The following is a 17,598-nucleotide window of genomic DNA, read 5'->3' on the forward strand; positions in this document are numbered from 1 at the left end:
TTGAAGAAACTTTTGATCCAAACCCTACATGGATACAATTGATGTTGCTGACATACATGTGTTACCTTCTTACAATGCCATGATCATTTTGCCTTCTTTGCCCCATCTGGGGAACCTTCTGATTCTTCAGGGCTTAGCTCTGTGAGTGCTTTCTTTGATCTCAAAGTCATCCCTTGCAGTGTGGAAATTCCATGATCATCTTGTGTATTCTGCATTCACTCCATCTTGAAAGGGATAGACTGGGGTTGATGTTAAATTCATATAGAAGCATGTCATCTCTCCTATCTTAGATTCCATCTCTTCTATCCAACTCTTGGTCCATCATTCCGTGTTTTGTTAATGATTGATTGAGCCATTCCAAAAGCAGACTCAATAGGTAGCAACAATAAGATATGCCACATACAGAAAGCCTTAATATGTGCTAGGCATTGAGTTAACAGTATATTGTGTTTGGGTGTGGGTGTGGGTGTGAACTAGGGGTGTAAGTGCTGTCCCTGAGCTCTTTTTCTCAAGGCTAGAGGCTTCTAGTTTCTGTGGTTAACTGGAGATAAAAGTGTCACAGACTTTCTTCCCCAGGCTAGCTTTGAACTTCAGCCTCCTGAATAGCTAGGATTATAGGTATGAGCCACTGGTGACTGACCAGTTAAGTTCGTGTTTTCATTGGCTTCATCCTTTTGGCAACCCTGTGATATTGCTGTTGTTGTAATCCCTATTTAGCAGACGAAGAAATGGGGTTTTGAAGAAGTTTATTCCAGTAGCAACACTAGGCTTAACCAGACATCTATCTCAACTTATGATCCCAATTTACTGTGTTCCTCTGAATGACAATAGGACATGACTGCATAATAGATGAAGTGTGGTCTTGATGTTAGACATTCAAGTTAGATAGTCAGTGATCACATAATCACACCACTTTGCAGGGTTGAAGGCTAGTTCAATGAGGTCTTTCTGTTGAGCATTTAGCTCAGTGCCTGGACATAGCACAGTGCCACCGCAGGGAGTTAACTGATAAGGAGCTGGAGAATATCTCCCATAGGTAGCTTTCTTACCTGTCTTTCTGCTCCCCTTTCTCATCCTTTTTTTTTTTTTTTTTTTTTGCTAGTCCTGGGCTTGAGCTCAGGGCCTGAGCACTGTCCTTGGACTTTCTCAAAACTAGAGCTCTACCACTTGAGCCTCAGCACCACTTCCGGCTTTTTTCTATGTATGTGGTACCGAGGAATCGAACCCAGATATTCAGGCATGCTAGGCAAAGCACTCTACCACTAGGCCAAACTCCTGGCTCTCTCATCCTCTCTGAGTCCTGTTTCTGGATCCCTCTGGGTTAAGGACATTTCTCTTTGTTTTTGTGATTTCAGGAATACCCTGTAGCCCTCCGCTATGTTGGGGACTGGGCAGAAGCCTGTATCAGGAAGCCAACTGTGCTGCAGGAAGTCCAGCTGGTGAGACTGCTCTCCATCCCACCCCCCTCTGCCAGCTCTCCACCCCACCCATAGTGGTGGTATCCACAACAACAAACCGTGGTGGGGGCCGCTTTTCAGATCATCTACCACCCCTGACTCCAACTGCCCAGGCTTCAGATTCTAGACCTTTGGCCTAAGCCAACTATCTAAAGCCTGGATTTTTCTTACCTCTATTTTTCTTTCTTAATTTTGCCTGGCCTTTATCCCAGCCTGTGTTCCTGTGTGTCCTTGTTGTCTGTTTACTTACTACCTTGAACCTGGATTTGGAATAGTTCCAACTTCTTGTTCTAGCTCAGTACACTTGTATTAACCTATACACTTGTATTGATAATCCCAAGCAAAAGACTGGGCTGGATCTGCTTTGTGCAATGTGTTTTAGATAAGCCTCATGGCTAACAGTAGATTTTGATCATTCTGGTTTAGTTTTTGGAGACAGATTTTCAGCATTTACTACCCAGCTCTGCCACTTATGGGTTGTATCATCTTCAGCATTGAATTTCATGTTTAGCCATTGGTTTTCTTTTCCATAAAATGGAAACTGTTCTCATCTCCCAGGCCTCTCTATGAATAACTGAAGATAAGTCACATTCTATGCATGTTCTTTATTATCCTGTCACTTGCAGATGTGGCGATTAAAGCACGAAAATATTGTGTCCTTCTTTGGCATCTGCACAGAACCCCCAAACATCTGTATTATCACCCAGTATTGCAAAAAGGGAAGTCTTAAGGTGAGCAAAATATTAAGTTTTACCTTGGGTTTGTTTAGTGATAGCTCATAAAGAAGCCTTTCCATGATTCTCCTGTTTCCTTAAGGAATTATCTTGCAGGGCTGCATGCTGGGGATCAAATTAACAGCACAGTTGCCAGCTGGGTGCTTTCTTTTGTGCTGATGGCAACTGGATGAACTTGGTTTCTCTGCATAAGATGCCATGGCCCAGACATCGGCACCAAGGCCCATCCATTCCTGTAGAAGAGGACCAATAGCATGTGTCAGGAATAAGGAGGCAACACAAGCCATTATCCTTTTTGTTAAGTCCAGTTAGGGTCTCTCCAGGGACAGTTTCTACTTACTTTAAGCATAATGTGCTCTGCTCTTCTTTGTAGTCATCTCTGGCCAAAGAAACCAGATCCATTAGAGACAACTCTGGTCAAAGTGTGCTTCAACATGGGTCCCCTGTGACACTGGATTAATCATAGTTTTTCTAGGATACACTGAAAAACTGATTAGCTATATTTTTCTAGGATATATGGAGAAACTCGGATCATGAAATGGATTGGATGTTCAAGCTCTCATTTGCATATGACATAGTCAATGTGAGTATAACATAAACTTATTTAAAGAACAAACACCATAGTAATTTTGGGTTGTCTTGGATTTAATTGAATTGTCATCTTTGTTGAAAATTCTGGCCCTCTTTAAATCTCTTTAAACCAAGTGATTCCAGCTCTAAATCTAATCAGTACTTCAATCGGATTTTCCATTATTTTGTTCTCTAATTCCAAGTAAATGTGGAGAGAGAAAAGTATTATACACAAGATGGAATGAGTGCTAGACTTAACCAGTCAGGAACAGTTATTTACATTTTCAGATAGGTTTATTTTCTGGTCCTGAGGCTTGAACTCAGAGTCTGGGTACTACCCCTGAGTTTCTTTGTGTTCAAGGCTAGCATTGTACTACTTGAGCCACAGCACCACTTCTATCTTTTTCTGAGTAGTTTATTGGAGATAACAGTCTCAAGGACTTTCCTGCCAGGCTGTTGTCAAACCACAATCCTCAAGTCTAGCCTCAAGTCTAGCTAGGATTACAGTCATAAGCCACTGGCACCCTGAGGTAGATATTTTTTCTTTTTTATCCCAAAGAGAATCTAATTATTAGATACAAGTCAAGCTGAACATGAATCTTAATATTCTTCCCATCCTCCCTATTTCCTAATCCCTTTCTTCAGAAAATGGGGGGTCTGTAAAGCTGCTGACCAAAGGGATGAGCTAGAGGTGCAGATCTAAGAAACATGTAATAAAGCAGGATCTTTGTCTAGGGGGGCATGGCTGTAAAAAGGAAGAAGATGATACTGATCATCAGTAATAATGCTAATTATTAACAATAACAACAATAATAAAATAACTAATACTAGGGTACCTATTTGGGGCAGGCACTTTCCAGTACTTTTTAATTTATTTAATTCTTTTTTTTTTTTTGCCAGTCCTGGGCTTGAGCTCAGGGTCTGAGCACTGTCCTTGGCCTTTCTCAAGGCTAGAGCTTTACCACTTGAGCCTCAGCACCACTTCTGGCTTTTTTCTATGTATGTGGTACCCAGGAATCGAACCTGGGTCTTCATGCATGCTAGGCTAGCACTCTATCACTAGGCCAAACTCCCGGCCCAATTTATTTAATTCTTACAAGGAAATATAAAGAAATATTTTGTTCTTTTGTCTGAGACGAGGACTCAAACTCAGTATCTGATAATTTTGTTCATTGACTGGTACTCTACATCCTGAGCCACCCCTCTGATACCAGAAATCTGTCTGTTATTGTGTAGTTGGGAAAATGAGATGTAGGAACATACGTAACTTTCCCCAAGTTTCCTAGCCACTACTGAGTGGAGATGTATCTGGAGCCTAGGCATTTTCCAGTTTTATACCCTGAAGGACTACAAAGCTGCTTAGCAACAGAGATTGCTGTTGTGGTTTTTAATAGGAAGGAGTCAGCCACACCATTTACGGTCCTGGCAGGGACAATTCAGAGGCAAGTAGAAGGAGGCCCATTCCTTCTTGTTTCCATGAAGACAGGAGCCTTGCGGAGAGGGGTTATCTAGAGCCAAGGCTCAGCATGACTCATTATAGGCATGTACCAGGTGGGATGGGGGCAGAGGAGTAGAAGCAAAGTTGAAATTGCCTATGTGAATTGCTGAGCCACAGCGATATGGGCCAGTAATTCGAGGCTTTTCTCATTAGCATCCAGCTGTCTATCAAATTTTCCTCTTACCATCAGAAAGAACCAAACCAAATGTTCACCATCACAAGAGATGAGGCCAGTGACCTGGGAATAGGTTCAAGGGAGGATGCCATTCTGAGTGACAGGTGATCTGCAGGCCTTAGCCTGGTTGTCAGCTACCCCTGAAGCCTCCAGCCACCTGTGTAGATCTGTATCTCTCAACCAACAGACTCTGTGGAGAAGATCCTGCTGAGGTCTTGTGAGGGCTACCAGGGTAAAACATCCACTCTTCTTTACTGGAAGAGTGTGCCATTAACTCACTGAGTGACGCTGCCAGATCTTCTCTCTTTTCAGACCTTCATGTAGGTCCAAAATTGAATGGAACTGGCCTGGTTAGTGTCAAAGGGCTTTCCTTCCTCAAAGACTTTACTGGTCTTCATCTTGTTGGTCTGGTAAGATGTTTATTTCCTAGGTTTTAGTGGTAAGCATATTGTTGCTAAGCAAAATAGTCAAACAGAGCCTCTCTGTTTAGGTTTCCAAGGGCAACCCTGGACCACTGTTATTATTGAATTAAGCTTTAATTACCTATATTAAAGGTTTATTCTACTCCAAGTCTTTTCTCAGAAAGATACAGGCTTTGGACTGTCACAAAGCAACCATCAAATCCAATATCTCCTGTTGTCTATTTGATGCCCGTTTTGGCACCTCCTTTATAGTAGGTACCAGAGTTTCGGAGATGCTAAAAGCTCTTTCAGCCAAAATTAGGTGTCTCACTTGAGTCAGACTTCATTCTGGGAGTGGAATGCACAGAGGAGGATGGCTCATTCCTGAGTTTACCCCCAGTGGAATAAGCTGAGACGGGGTCTTCAAGAGTGTAATAGTCTTTTGAGTTAGAAATGAGCCTTCATTTCTAGGTAAGAGATGTCCAAATAGATTCCAAGGACAAAAGATAGTTTGGTCCAGAAGTTATCTTGGGGATTTGAACCCTGCTTCTGCCCCATATGGTTCATACTGATCATAATGGCCCCATGCTTTAATGTTCCTGTATATGAAATAAAGATGGTACCAGTAGCTACCGCATATGATTATTGTGAGACTCAGGGGGGGTCAAATACTTAACTTGCCTACCCACATCAAGTGCCCAACAAATGCCAATGTGTGCATTAGGTGTAGTGCTAGTCCATTGCAAAGAACACTACAACAAGTGCTATCAAGAGTACATTCCTTTTTCAAGTTTCTCTTGAGATAGGGTCTTATTATATTTAATCCTCGCTAACCTTGAACTCTTCATCCTCCTTCTTCAGGTTCTGGAATTACAGGCATGTGGTACCCTGTCTGGTACAAGTGTATTTTTCTTACTGTGGTCTCACAATAATTCTATGGGCTGAGTCTACCCTGTCCAAAGAAAGATGTATTAACAACTAGTGGAAAAGCAGTTAGTACAAATGCAGTTAGGAAACATGTTACAAGTAATAAAATTCACTTTGGATTTTGAAGACTATCTCATTACTATATTTACTGTTGATTATATGTGGAAACAATAAAAGTAGATTCATTGAATTACATGTATTAAAATCAATTCCACCTGCTACATTTTTACTATGTGGAGAGTAGCATTTTTAATTATATATTTCTTATTTAAAGTAGTTGTATGAAGGGGTTGCCCCTCAACAAATACATTTATAAGTATAGTAATGCATCTTGACCAATATCACCCTTCTCATCATTCTCCCCCATTCCCCCAACCCAACCCCTCCCATAGCTGTAAGTACTGAAAAATGAACAAGCACACACGTGGTTTGTGTTATGTTTTATTTTGGACAGTTGTCTAATGACATAACTCTGTAGTCAATTTGTCTAAGTTCAAATATTAATAATATTAGTATTGACTCTGTTTGCAATAAGGGGGAAATGAGCCGTAACTGTGTGAAATGCTCTGCTCTTCTGGCAAGAGGCAGGTTCAGATTTGTGCCAATTGGTCACCAAAGACTGTTGTTCTTCCGTGTTTTGTTCTCTTCCTGCAGGCTAAGTATCAGAATGCGCAGATGTGGGACTCAGGGGTAGGAGCTCTGTAGGTCTTCTAGAGATTTCTAGCAGGCAAGCAATGCAGGTAGTGGATAGGTGGTGGAGCTGTAGCCACTGATACCTGCTCTGCTTTGTGTGTTCTCTCTCCTGTAGGGCCTGCTCTTCCTCCATCGAAGCCCACTGGGCTCCCATGGCAACTTGAAACCTTCTAACTGCCTGGTGGATGGCCGCATGCAGGTGAAGCTGTCAGGATTTGGCCTAGGGGAGCTCAAATATGGCTGCACATGCAGAACTTACAATGAGGAAACCAGCAACTACTCAGGTAACCTCTGACATCCTGGCCCCTCTGGGCTGGGGGTGAGTGGTCAAAAGTTTCCTGACCCCTTCTTTGCTTCTGATGTTTCCTTGCGCAGATATCCATGGGTAGGCTTTTTCTCCAGTTGTCAATATGGGGGCTGGCCCATTCACCAGGGGAGAACAAGAAAAAGCAGCCATGGAAGCTACCATTGCTTTTGCTTTTAGTCCTCTGTGTCCCATCTCAATATTGGCATGGACTATAATGTCTGCTCAGTACTTTAAAGATAATAGAATTTAGGGAAGAAAAAAAGCATTGCCATACTTCCTCACTCTTTCTCATCAATTGCATCAGAATTGCAGAAATGAGGTCTTACCAAACCTTTCAGATTATTCTGAAAGAATTCTTTCAAGGCCCAAGGATCATTCTAAGACAGGGTCATGGCTTCAGCTGGGTATGGACAACTTAGAACTCAACCGCTCTTCCCATTTGCTCAAAGTTAACTGAGTTCTTTTGACTCTCACCTTATCCTCTACCCCAGTGCTCTTGAACCCAATGTCCTCAGCCCTACCGCTTTCTTCTCGACAGCCCTGCAGCAGCTTTCTGGTTGAATGTGATCATTGAGCTTCCATGCCATGGGCCAAGATTCTGTCTCCAGAAAGACAAGGGGAGAGTTTGTGAAAACCTGCTGATAGCCACTGTTGGTTTTTCTCTCCTTACATGGTTTCTCTTAAAGAGTTATAACCCATAACGATATAATCCTGTAGAACTCAAAAAAAAAAGAGAGAGGCAAAATACAACATGTCTAGGATAGGTAAGTCTATGTGGTTGCACACAGCAGTGTGAATGTGCTAAAAAAAATAGCATATGATTGTTTACTTTAAAATCATTTTATGTTATGTGCATATTATTTTTTAAATGTAGATGAAATAGAACAGGAAAAAGGAAACCGTCTATGATGTCATGAGTAAGCTATTTGTGTGTATATGTGTGCATGTACATGCCAGGACTGGGGCTTGAACTCAGGGCCTCACACGCTCACTTGGCTCTACTCAAGGCCAGTGCTCTACTACATAAGCCACAGCTCTACTTCCAGCTTTTTCTGGGTTAATTGGAGGTAAGGGTCTCTCAGATTTATCTGCCTGGGCTTGCTTTGAGCTAGGATCGTCCTGTCTCATCTTCCTAAGCAGTTAGGATTACAGGCGTGAGCTGCCAGCTCTTCTGCGGAAGCTCCTCACGTGTATGTGGCCTTCCCAGGTGTTTTGCCCACAGTCAATCACATGAACCCCATGACTTCTCCAGTTTCAGCACCATCAATCAGTGCTGATTTCTCAGGCCAGGGTTGTTCTGTTCTCTTGAAGCTCCCCAAGAGTGGCAAAGCTCAAAGCTTTGCCCCACAGCTCTACCTCCACGACTATATCCTGTTGTCTTGCAGAGCTCTACTGGACGGCCCCAGAGCTGTTACGACTTCCAGCAGCACCCTGGTCAGGCACCCCAAAGGGAGACATCTACAGCTTCGCCATTCTCATGAGGGACTTGATCCACCACCAGGACTGTGGGCCCTTTGAAAACCTCCAGGAGGCACCAGATGGTAAATATGAGAGACTCTGCCTTGGCAGGCTCCGTGGTGTGGACTAGCTTTGAAATGTGTGTCTTTATAGTAGTCTTCGTTTATGATTTCCTTCAGTCTTGTTTGTCTCATTTAAAAAACCGTATTCTTGGGCCAGGAGTTTGGCCTAGTAGTAGAGTGCTTGCCTAGCATGCAAGAAGACCCAGGTACGATTCCTCAGTACTACATACATAGAAAAAAGCTGGAAGTGGTGCTGAGATTCAAGTGGTAGAGCTCTAGCCTTGAGAAACACCAAGGACAGTGCTCAGGCCCTGAGCCCAAGCCCAGGACTAGCAAAAAATAAATAAATAAATACATAAAAATAAAAATAAAAAATAAAAAGCTGGAAGTGGTGCTGTGTCTCAAGTGGTAGAGCTCTAGCCTTGAGAAAACCCAAGAACAGTGCTCAGGCCCTGAGTTCAAGCCCTAGGACTGGCAAAAAAAAATCATATTCTTTAATTTAGAAAATGAATTGCGTTTTTGTTTAAGCTGATTCCAGCTGCTAGAGGGATCCTGGAGATTGTGCCTGGAGGTTCTAGCTGGAGATTGCAGCCTTGTGTACCTCTGATGGGAGAGGGGTGGCCACCTCTTTAGCTGGCCAAGAGCTCAGTTTTGGGAGGGATATACAGCAGACCAGCTCAATCAATCCTACATGTTTCAGACAGAGCTAGTTGAGCTAGAGGGATCCTGTTGAAATAACTTCTAAAACTCCTCCCGGGCTTCCCATCAGGATTTTGATTCTAAGTCCTCCCCATGAGCTACCAAATCGCCAAAGGCCTCTGTGGCCTTGAAGCACTCTCTTACTAGAGCTGTGGTACCAATTGCCATAAACTTAGAGGCGTGGAACTGCAGACACGTTTTCCTTGTCGTTCTGGAGGTCAGAGTTCAAAACCAAGTGTTGGCCAGACTCAGTTCCCTGAAGAAGCTCTGGGAGGATTCCTTTCTCTGCCTCTTCCTGCTTTTGGTTCAGGTTTCCTGGGCTCATGGATGTGGTACCAGTCTCTCCCTCCATCTCCATATTGCCTCTACCTCTTTATGCTTGCCTTCTGTGTTAAGGACACTTAGTGTGAATCTGATAGTCCAAGATTATCCCCTCAATACAAGATCCTCAGCAATTAATGTGTGTGTGTGTGTGTGTGTGTGTGTGTGTGTGTGTGTGTGTGTGTGTGTGTGTGGTGTGTATGTGTGTGTGGCGTGTATGTGTCTGTCTGGACTTCTCTATATCCGTTTCTCATGATCCACATTCCATATCCCAGTTTTATTTCCTTAAAGTTGGCATTCTTTTAAGGTTCATTATATTGTGAAGTAATTTGATGGGTCCATGATTATAGTATTATGCGGAGAAACTCCCATCCCCAAACCCTCATATTTCACCTAGTCAGCCCTCTCTCTTCTCCAGTCATTTATCTACCTTTGATCTATTTTCTGTGTCTTTTCCAGGCTGCGCACACAGAATAATGCAGTGTATTATAACTTTTTCAGCCTGCCTTCTCTTACTTAATGTATATGGTATATAGTTGAGATTCATCCATATCACAGACTATTCCATTTCAGTTGGTATCTGTGCATTTTTGATATAAAACTAGTGCATTTGTATTTTGTTTTTATCACAGTACTGTATATCGAATTGTGTCTGCATTATTCTCAAAGGATTATTTTCCTTTACGGGCTCTGGGTAACAGATGTTGGTGGAAGCCAGTGAGGAAGGGAAGATGGTTTACAAGCTTGGACAGAAGTAGAACATGGTAGTGATGCTTATTATCTGTTAAGATTGCTTTGTGTAACACATTACATGGAAGGAAAGATTGAGTAAAGCACAATTCAGGGATTTTCACCACCAAGCAATTATTCATTCAAGTCGCTTCAAGAAAACTCATTAAAAAAATCTCAGTTTAGAAACTGATAACTGAGGAGATGTTTCTGGTTTGTTTTATTTATTCAAATGTTTCCTTTTCCCAGATGAAAGTATCTATTAAAATATCCGGATTATCAATTAAAGTTTCTGGGTTTCTCTGGGATTCGAAGCTGTTCTACGTATTTAAAAATTCAGTTTGCAAATTTGAGAGCATAATTACTGCTTTAAGGGAAGTGTAGCAAATGATTAAACCCCAAGTGAATTTCAGAAATCATCAGGCAAATCAAATCTCCGGGAGTATCTGTCCCCCTGCGACCGTCTCTGTCCGAAGAGAAGGGCACTGAAAAGATCATGGTCCTGGTGAGAGCGTGTTGGGATGAGTCCCCGGAGAACAGGCCCCCTCTCCCGGCCATCAAGAAGATGCTACGAGAGGCCAGTCCCAAGGGGTGAGTGGCTTCAGTGGTCCATTGGCCACGCTCCCACAGGGAACTTCAGGGGTGGAAGGTTTAGAGATGGAATGTTCTCGTGGAATGTGGAGCTGGAGCGGGGCTTCGTGGTGGCCCCGCAGTTCTTGGAAGAAGACAAGAGCATGTGGGTTCTTTTAAAGCCGTGTGAGCATTCTGGATGGTATGCTGGGCAAGCTGGAAGTATATGCCAACCACCTGGAGGAAGTGGTGGAAGAACGGACCAGCCAGCTGAGAGCAGAGAAGAGAAAGGTGGAGAAGCTTCTAGGTACCATGTTGCCCAGGTATTCTGGGACACTGGAGGACTTGGGGGTGAGAGGGATGAGGTAGGGACAACAACAGGACTAACTGGTATCACGTGTAGGAATGAGTTCCAATATTATTTACCTTAAAGGATGCCAAACTCTTCTAACCTGGGCAAAGGTTTTTCTTTTTAATTTGACACTGCTTGCTAAAGGAGACAAAGCTCCTTGAATCTATCCATAGGAATTCAGAATGAGTAGAAGTTTTTGACGGCCATGAGAGATGCAACAAGGAGAAAGCTACCACTGGATGGCACTCGACTCTCATGAGTCTGATTAATTGCTAACGATTAGATTACTTTATTACATCTATAGCCTTCATACAGCACAGTAAGCTCCCCCATCCCTCAGATTCTAATAGTGCTTTGTTTTTGGTTATGGTTTCCTCTGGGCAATTTTAGAAGAAGCACTAATGTAAATAATATACATTGATCCTTAGTAGAAGCATTTGCTGTTAGAATTCATGTACATTTATTTGTATGTGGGCCAAAGAAGAGGGGTAGGGATTTGACAGTACTAATAATGTGAGGTTGGTTGGTTGACAGAACAATATTGATTTGCCGGTTGGTGAATAGTCACACTCACATTCACACCTGCAGATCAAATCTTTACCAATTCTATAGCTAGCAGGGGCAAATGAGATGTTTCCCATAAGAAACCCCTTTCTGTAAAAGAAGGCATGTGAGCTATGGTCTGATTTCTCCCTGTGATTCATATCAACCAATGTGAGCACTTCTTTAGAGGAAATACGGGCAAATGGCTGGATGTTAAAGGAATTCTCCAGATGATACATCTGTTGCTAACCAAACAGCTAGCCCCATGGAGACCAAGGAGCAAGCAGCTTTGTAGAGGCTCTGGAGAGGATCAGACAAATAAGATCCAGTTTACAAATGTCTTCCTTCTCTGGTTCCAGCTTCATTGGAGAACAACTCATAGCTGGGAAATCTGTGGAACCAGAGCATTTTGACTCTGTGACCATCTTCTTCTCAGACATTGTCGGATTCACACAACTGTGTTCTCTCAGCTCCCCCTTACAAGTAGTGAAGCTCCTTAATGACCTGTACAGTTTGTTTGATCACATCATACAAACCTATGATGTCTATAAGGTGAGGATTTCTGGTTTCTGACTGTGCGGAACCTGTGTTCTTTGTCAGCCATTGCTGGAGCCTGATTGAGATTGGGTCAGTCTTCCCTCCCTGACCCCAACATAAACAGGGAGGAAGGCTCCATTGCATGCTGGTTGATTATCTTCATTCCTGGAAAATACTTAATATGCTGTTCTTGCTTGTCATCAAGGCATGTGCTTGTCAAGAGCCACACATGTACCCTCTGTTTCCTCCCATTATTTGAATCTCTCAATAATTGGATTTCTGAAGAGGTATTATTATTAACCTTCTGCTGAATAACTTTTCTTTCCCCCACCCAACTAGGCTTCCTTCATGTTTGGAGATGCTTTCAAAGATGCCTTTCCATCCAGGGCAGGTCTTGCTTCTGTTGTGATGATCCTTAGCAAAAGTCAGAGTAATGAGAGAGACTCTTTAAGTTTAGAGACTCTAAAGGGGAGTTGGTGACAGTCACCTGACTGGTACGTTACTAAGGAGAACGATGACTATGGTTATCCAGAGTGAGGAAGAGGTTCGGAGGACAGAAGAGCAGCAAAAGTCTGGCCTAGTTCGGGTGGTGAGCAGATGGCTATGTTGTGTTCATTTTCTGACTTTTCCAGTGGAGTCAGATCAGGGATGGTGGGACAGTGCCATAGGACCATGTTTGTATTTACCTAGTGCAGTCACCACTGCAAATGCTCTGACCATGATCCCAGGTCTGCCTTTCCCCAGGCACCTGGGAGATCTGGAGAATGATGTGGCCATATCCCTGACCGACAGATCCTCGGTAGTATATCCCCAATGTCCTTAAGAAACAATGACACTATTCAAGTATGATAGGATGGGATGCTTTACTCAGGACCAATGATAACTGATCCACCTTGCCTGGAACAGTCCCACCTGGTGTTTCCCATTGAGAGCTGCCTTCCCAGTGATGCTTTGTATGAGTAGATATTACAACTGGCTTGTAAAATCTCATGGTGTAGAGAAGTGGTAAGAAGCAGGTTACGATTGTCTAATCATTGACATTATTATTATTATTATTATTATTATTATTATTATTATTATTTTGTAATTTGGGAGTCACCATCACAGAGATGCTACAGGCTAGTGCTTGGAATCACAGTTTCTCATATCATCTCTGGATTCTGCTAAACACAATTACATGGAAAAGGTTGAGCATTCAGCTTTTGAGTGGCATTCTTTTCTCTGTTGTGGTGGAGGATCTGAAAGCTGATTTGATGTGAGGGATTGTGGTATGAATGTACAGAGCTCTTGTGGACAGTGAGATGGATTCCACTTACTGCCTGGCCAGCAGGTGCTGGTTTGACTCTGCTTCCATCTCCCTATAGCCACCAACTCCCTCATGGAGGAGTATGTTGTCTCTGTCACTCCGCTTTCAGGTTGAGACCATTGGAGATGCATACATGGTGGCCAGTGGGCTGCCCATTCGCAATGGCAGCCGGCACGTGCATGAGACTGCCACCATGGCCTTGCACTTGCTCAGTGCCACCCTTCACTTCCAGATTGAACACATGCCCCAGGAGAAGCTCAAGCTCCGGATTGGGCTCCACACAGGTATTCAGAAGGGAGGGCAGGTGGCCAGATGTCTCTGAATGGCAGCAGGAGGGGAGGGTTCTGGGCCCCAGTCCTGGGCCTGTGGCTTTGAGGAAAATCATCATTGAGAGGTAGCAACCTCAGGGGATGTCGTGTGTATGTATATCTGGTTAGCTCAGCTGCTTGGTATATAAATAAACACACATAGTAATTCAGAGATGTTTTGAGCCAAAAGTAAGGTGGACAAAAAGCAGGACAGGTATGGTGGGTTACTTTTATTTATTATTTTTTTTTGTACATGCATCTGTATTAAACTCTCCTTGGTGTGATCTATTTTGATGAAAGCATGGTCATGGCTTGGCACCATTGGGTCATGCCTGTAATCTTATCTACTGAGGAGGCTGAGATCTGAGGATCATAGTTCAAAGCCCAGGCACTGAAGTCCATGAGACTCATATCCAGTTAACTGCCAGAAAACCAGAAGGGGCACTGTGGCTCAAGTGTAGAACACTATGAATTCTACTTGATTTAGTACTTTTTCTGTAACTATTTTGAAATCCAAAAAAAACTTTCTGAGCAGAGAGTCTTATGTTCTTCACTTTGCCCGGGGCCCTGAAAATGATGCAGCCACTGTCCATCTCCTTCCTGAGCTTCAAGTTTCCACTGAAGCAAAACCTGGATTCCGATCAGGATTAAATAGTCCTATATTTGTGCTGCAATTGGGCCTTGCTGACATCTGTAGTTCGTGTCTAACATGATTACGTGGTCATTCATTAGTTGGGTATTTTCAGTGGGAAGGATGTGGTTCCCGCCATTGCTCTATGGAAATGCCTAGTTGTAGTGCCATGTTGTGCCACAAGAGGGCACTTGTTGAATACTCATTGACTGCCCTTGGCTTGCTATACAGTGGGTAACTCAGGCTTGGAAATGCCAACAGTTAGGCTCCTTAATTCTTCCCTCCACAGGCCCTGTGGTGGCTGGCGTGGTAGGAATCACCATGCCCAGATACTGTCTGTTCGGAGACACTGTGAACATGGCATCCAGGATGGAAAGCAGCAGTTTGCGTGGGTATCCCTCTACAGTGCTCGCTGAGGGTGAAGACAGCACTAGCTGTCTCTTCAGTTTCCCATCTTTAAGCAGAGAGTATTTTTAGAAGACTCATTTGCCTTTTTGTTTTTACATCTGGTTTCTTGTCACTAATCTGGAAGATATGATCATTATCTGCCGGAGACTACACCAATCATAAGCTGTGCAGACAGGGTTTTATACCATGTTCTCACTGGAATTATGTAAACACGGATGGCCCCCTCTTTCCAGGACTTTCTGCTTTAAACACACACACACACACACACACACACACACACACACACACAAAGAAATCAGTTAAACAAAGGAGCAGGAGTTGAGAAGGTTTTCTGTATGGGGGCCAAACAGTAAATATTTTAGTCTTTACTGACCACAGAGTAACTATTTAGCTCTGCTGTTGTATCTTACAAATAGAGACAGTCACATTTCAATAAAACTTTATTTGCAAATGACACAAACACACAAAGAGTAGATCAGATATGTTGGTAACTTTCCTAACCCCCATGTACAGTATATTGTTGGTGGAGCACAAGATATATGACTAAGAACTCATTCTTCTTTTTTTTATTGATGGGATAATGTATAGAGAGGTTACAGTTACATTCATCAGGTAGTAGGTGCATTGCTTCTCACACATTGTTACCCCTTCTCATGTTTTTGTCCCCATTTCCCTCTTCCCACCCCCTCCCAATCATCTTTTTCCCCCCTTCCCTTTCCTATTTCAAATAAACATATATCCAATATACCAGGTAACAAAATCAGATACAGTAACAATATGAGATGAATCATTGGACAAAAAAGAGAAGAGAATTAACATAGTACATTAAGAATAACAATTACACAAAATTAAACCTCTTGTTTCCATATCCTAGAGATCCTTTCATTTAGTCTCATCATATATTGCCTTATGTAGGCTTTGAGCTATTGTAATTCTCTGTTGGGAGAGTCCTAGATGTATACTAATTATTACAAATGAGGGACACCATTGAGCCTATGTGAGAACTCATTCTCGCTTTATAAGAAATTCCTTGTGTTGACTCTTAGTAGATCCATGAATGTCACTTACCAGTAGAGAGACACAGATATCTTCATACCCTCGGGGAAGCTACCTAAGCAGCCCACATTTCAGACATCATTTATGCTTTGTTTCTTGAGAGCTCCTGGGGATCAAAGAATTGGACAGTGTAGCTTCTCTGTCCAAAGCAGCCTCTCCCATTGATTGCCTCTTTCTCCTGACAAGGTGATAAGTAGACAATGGTTGGTTTCTGGCAGCTCTCCGGATCCACGTCTCTCAGAGTACTGCAGGTGCCCTGCTGACCACAGGAGGATACGATTTGCAAAAGAGAGGCTCCATTCAAGTCAAGGTAAGACCAGGCCACCTCTACCTTACCTGCCCAATTAGGGTCCTGATGGACAGATGGAGGAAATTCAGTGGGAAGAGTAAATCTCCACACTGCGATACACAGGGGCCTCATAAGCTTCTCTGAAGAATCTCACGCACCAGGTCTGCTGCCGTTAGAGAGGGCTGTGAAACAGAAACCACATCAGCTCTCACCCCAACTGGTCCCTTACGTATGCCTCCTTTCTCTCCACCATCAATGTTCCTCATCTCCCACGTGAACACCCCACTACAGCCTCACACACAAAGCAGCAGCAAGATTCCTGAAGCCCCTTGGTTTGGTCTTAGGGGAACTAGGATCTCATCTGTACATTAAACACATACTTCTTCTATTTCCCTGCCTTCTCCTCTGTCCTAGTCTCTGTCACTGAAACAGTCTGACACAAGGACACAGGCTTATATCCTTTCTCTTCCATTATATCCTTCCTTTTCCATTGTCCTTCCCCAGGGAGAAGGAAGGCCCCTCCCCTGTGCTCCTCTCAGAAACCTCTTAGGCTTGTGCACATGGGAGTGGTGGCTGGTCACTGTGATGATGGCTGTTTGGGTGGGTGTGGGGGGCCTGGAAAAAGCAGTGAAGAGAAGCCACTTGCTTCCTGGTGTGCTGAGTCTGGCCTGGGTGTGTTGTAGTTCACCAACTGATCTCGGGAATGCATAAAACCTTTGGGAAAGCAGCCATGTAGGCCTAGTTGGGAATCCTGCCCCACTCCTTCCTAGCTGTCTGGTTTGGAGATTTAGTTCTGTCACCTCTAATAAGATGCGGCTGGGAGGCTCAGATATAAAAAAAGATATGTGAGAGATGCATTAGCTGATAGCCAACTTATATGGAGACTTTGAAGCTGGGTGCCAGTGGCTTATCCCTATAATCTTAGCTCCTCAAGAGGCTGAGATCTGGAGGACCATGGCTCAAAGAAAATCTAGACAGGAAAATATCTGTGAAATTCCATTTCTAACCACTCATCAAAAAGCTAGGCTGGAGGCATGGCTCAGGTGGTATATTGCCTGTCATGGGAAAGAAAGTCAAGAGAGAGCTTTGAGGCCCTGATTTCAAGTCTTAGTACTATCATAAAATAATAATAACAATAATGAGTACAATCAATTTATTACTCTTTTAACATTGTATTCCCCCCAAACTTAACTCTACTGGGACATGGCTCAATAACAAAATCGAAGGAAACCATCAGGATTTCTTATACAGGAAGGCCCTTCCCTCCTCACACGTCATCTGCTGACCTAAAAAGCAAGGCAGGCCTGGCCAGACTCACCACTCTCCACCCTTCCCCCGAGATTTAGCAGCATCTTCTCTCCCTCCCCACAGGGCAAAGGAGAACAGACAACCTTCTGGCTGAAAGGCAAAGAAGGCTTCACGAACCTACTCCCTGAGTTTACTGAGGAAGAAGCCTTTGCCCCACAGATGCTGTGAGGTGGGTATTGTCTTACTAGATGTTTGCAAAGTAAGATGACAGTTTTTGGGGTGCAGAGAGACGCCCAACATTGGTTAGGACAACCTGTAA

General features: G+C 43.4%; 1 protein-coding gene across 1 annotated transcript in view; it reads left to right on the forward strand.

Moving 5' to 3' along the window:
- The window catches only part of LOC150053832 (guanylate cyclase 2G-like), a 33,493-nt gene extending 15,986 nt beyond the window's left edge, over positions 1-17,507 (forward strand). The window contains exons 10-21 of the mRNA XM_090345516.1: positions 1,356-1,439; positions 2,084-2,188; positions 2,703-2,774; positions 6,571-6,739; positions 8,148-8,303; positions 10,445-10,622; positions 10,784-10,924; positions 11,856-12,048; positions 13,449-13,623; positions 14,568-14,666; positions 15,961-16,052; positions 17,403-17,507. Of these exons, the coding sequence (XP_090201642.1) occupies positions 1,356-1,439; positions 2,084-2,188; positions 2,703-2,774; positions 6,571-6,739; positions 8,148-8,303; positions 10,445-10,622; positions 10,784-10,924; positions 11,856-12,048; positions 13,449-13,623; positions 14,568-14,666; positions 15,961-16,052; positions 17,403-17,507 (1,569 nt within the window). The remainder of the gene's footprint in view (positions 1-1,355; positions 1,440-2,083; positions 2,189-2,702; positions 2,775-6,570; positions 6,740-8,147; positions 8,304-10,444; positions 10,623-10,783; positions 10,925-11,855; positions 12,049-13,448; positions 13,624-14,567; positions 14,667-15,960; positions 16,053-17,402) is intronic.
- Positions 17,508-17,598: the final 91 nt, after the last annotated feature.

This window comes from Megascapheus bottae, chromosome 15, assembly GCF_031878675.1.
Source record: "Megascapheus bottae isolate mThoBot1 chromosome 15, mThoBot2.hap1, whole genome shotgun sequence".
Taxonomy (NCBI): domain Eukaryota; kingdom Metazoa; phylum Chordata; class Mammalia; order Rodentia; family Geomyidae; genus Megascapheus; species Megascapheus bottae.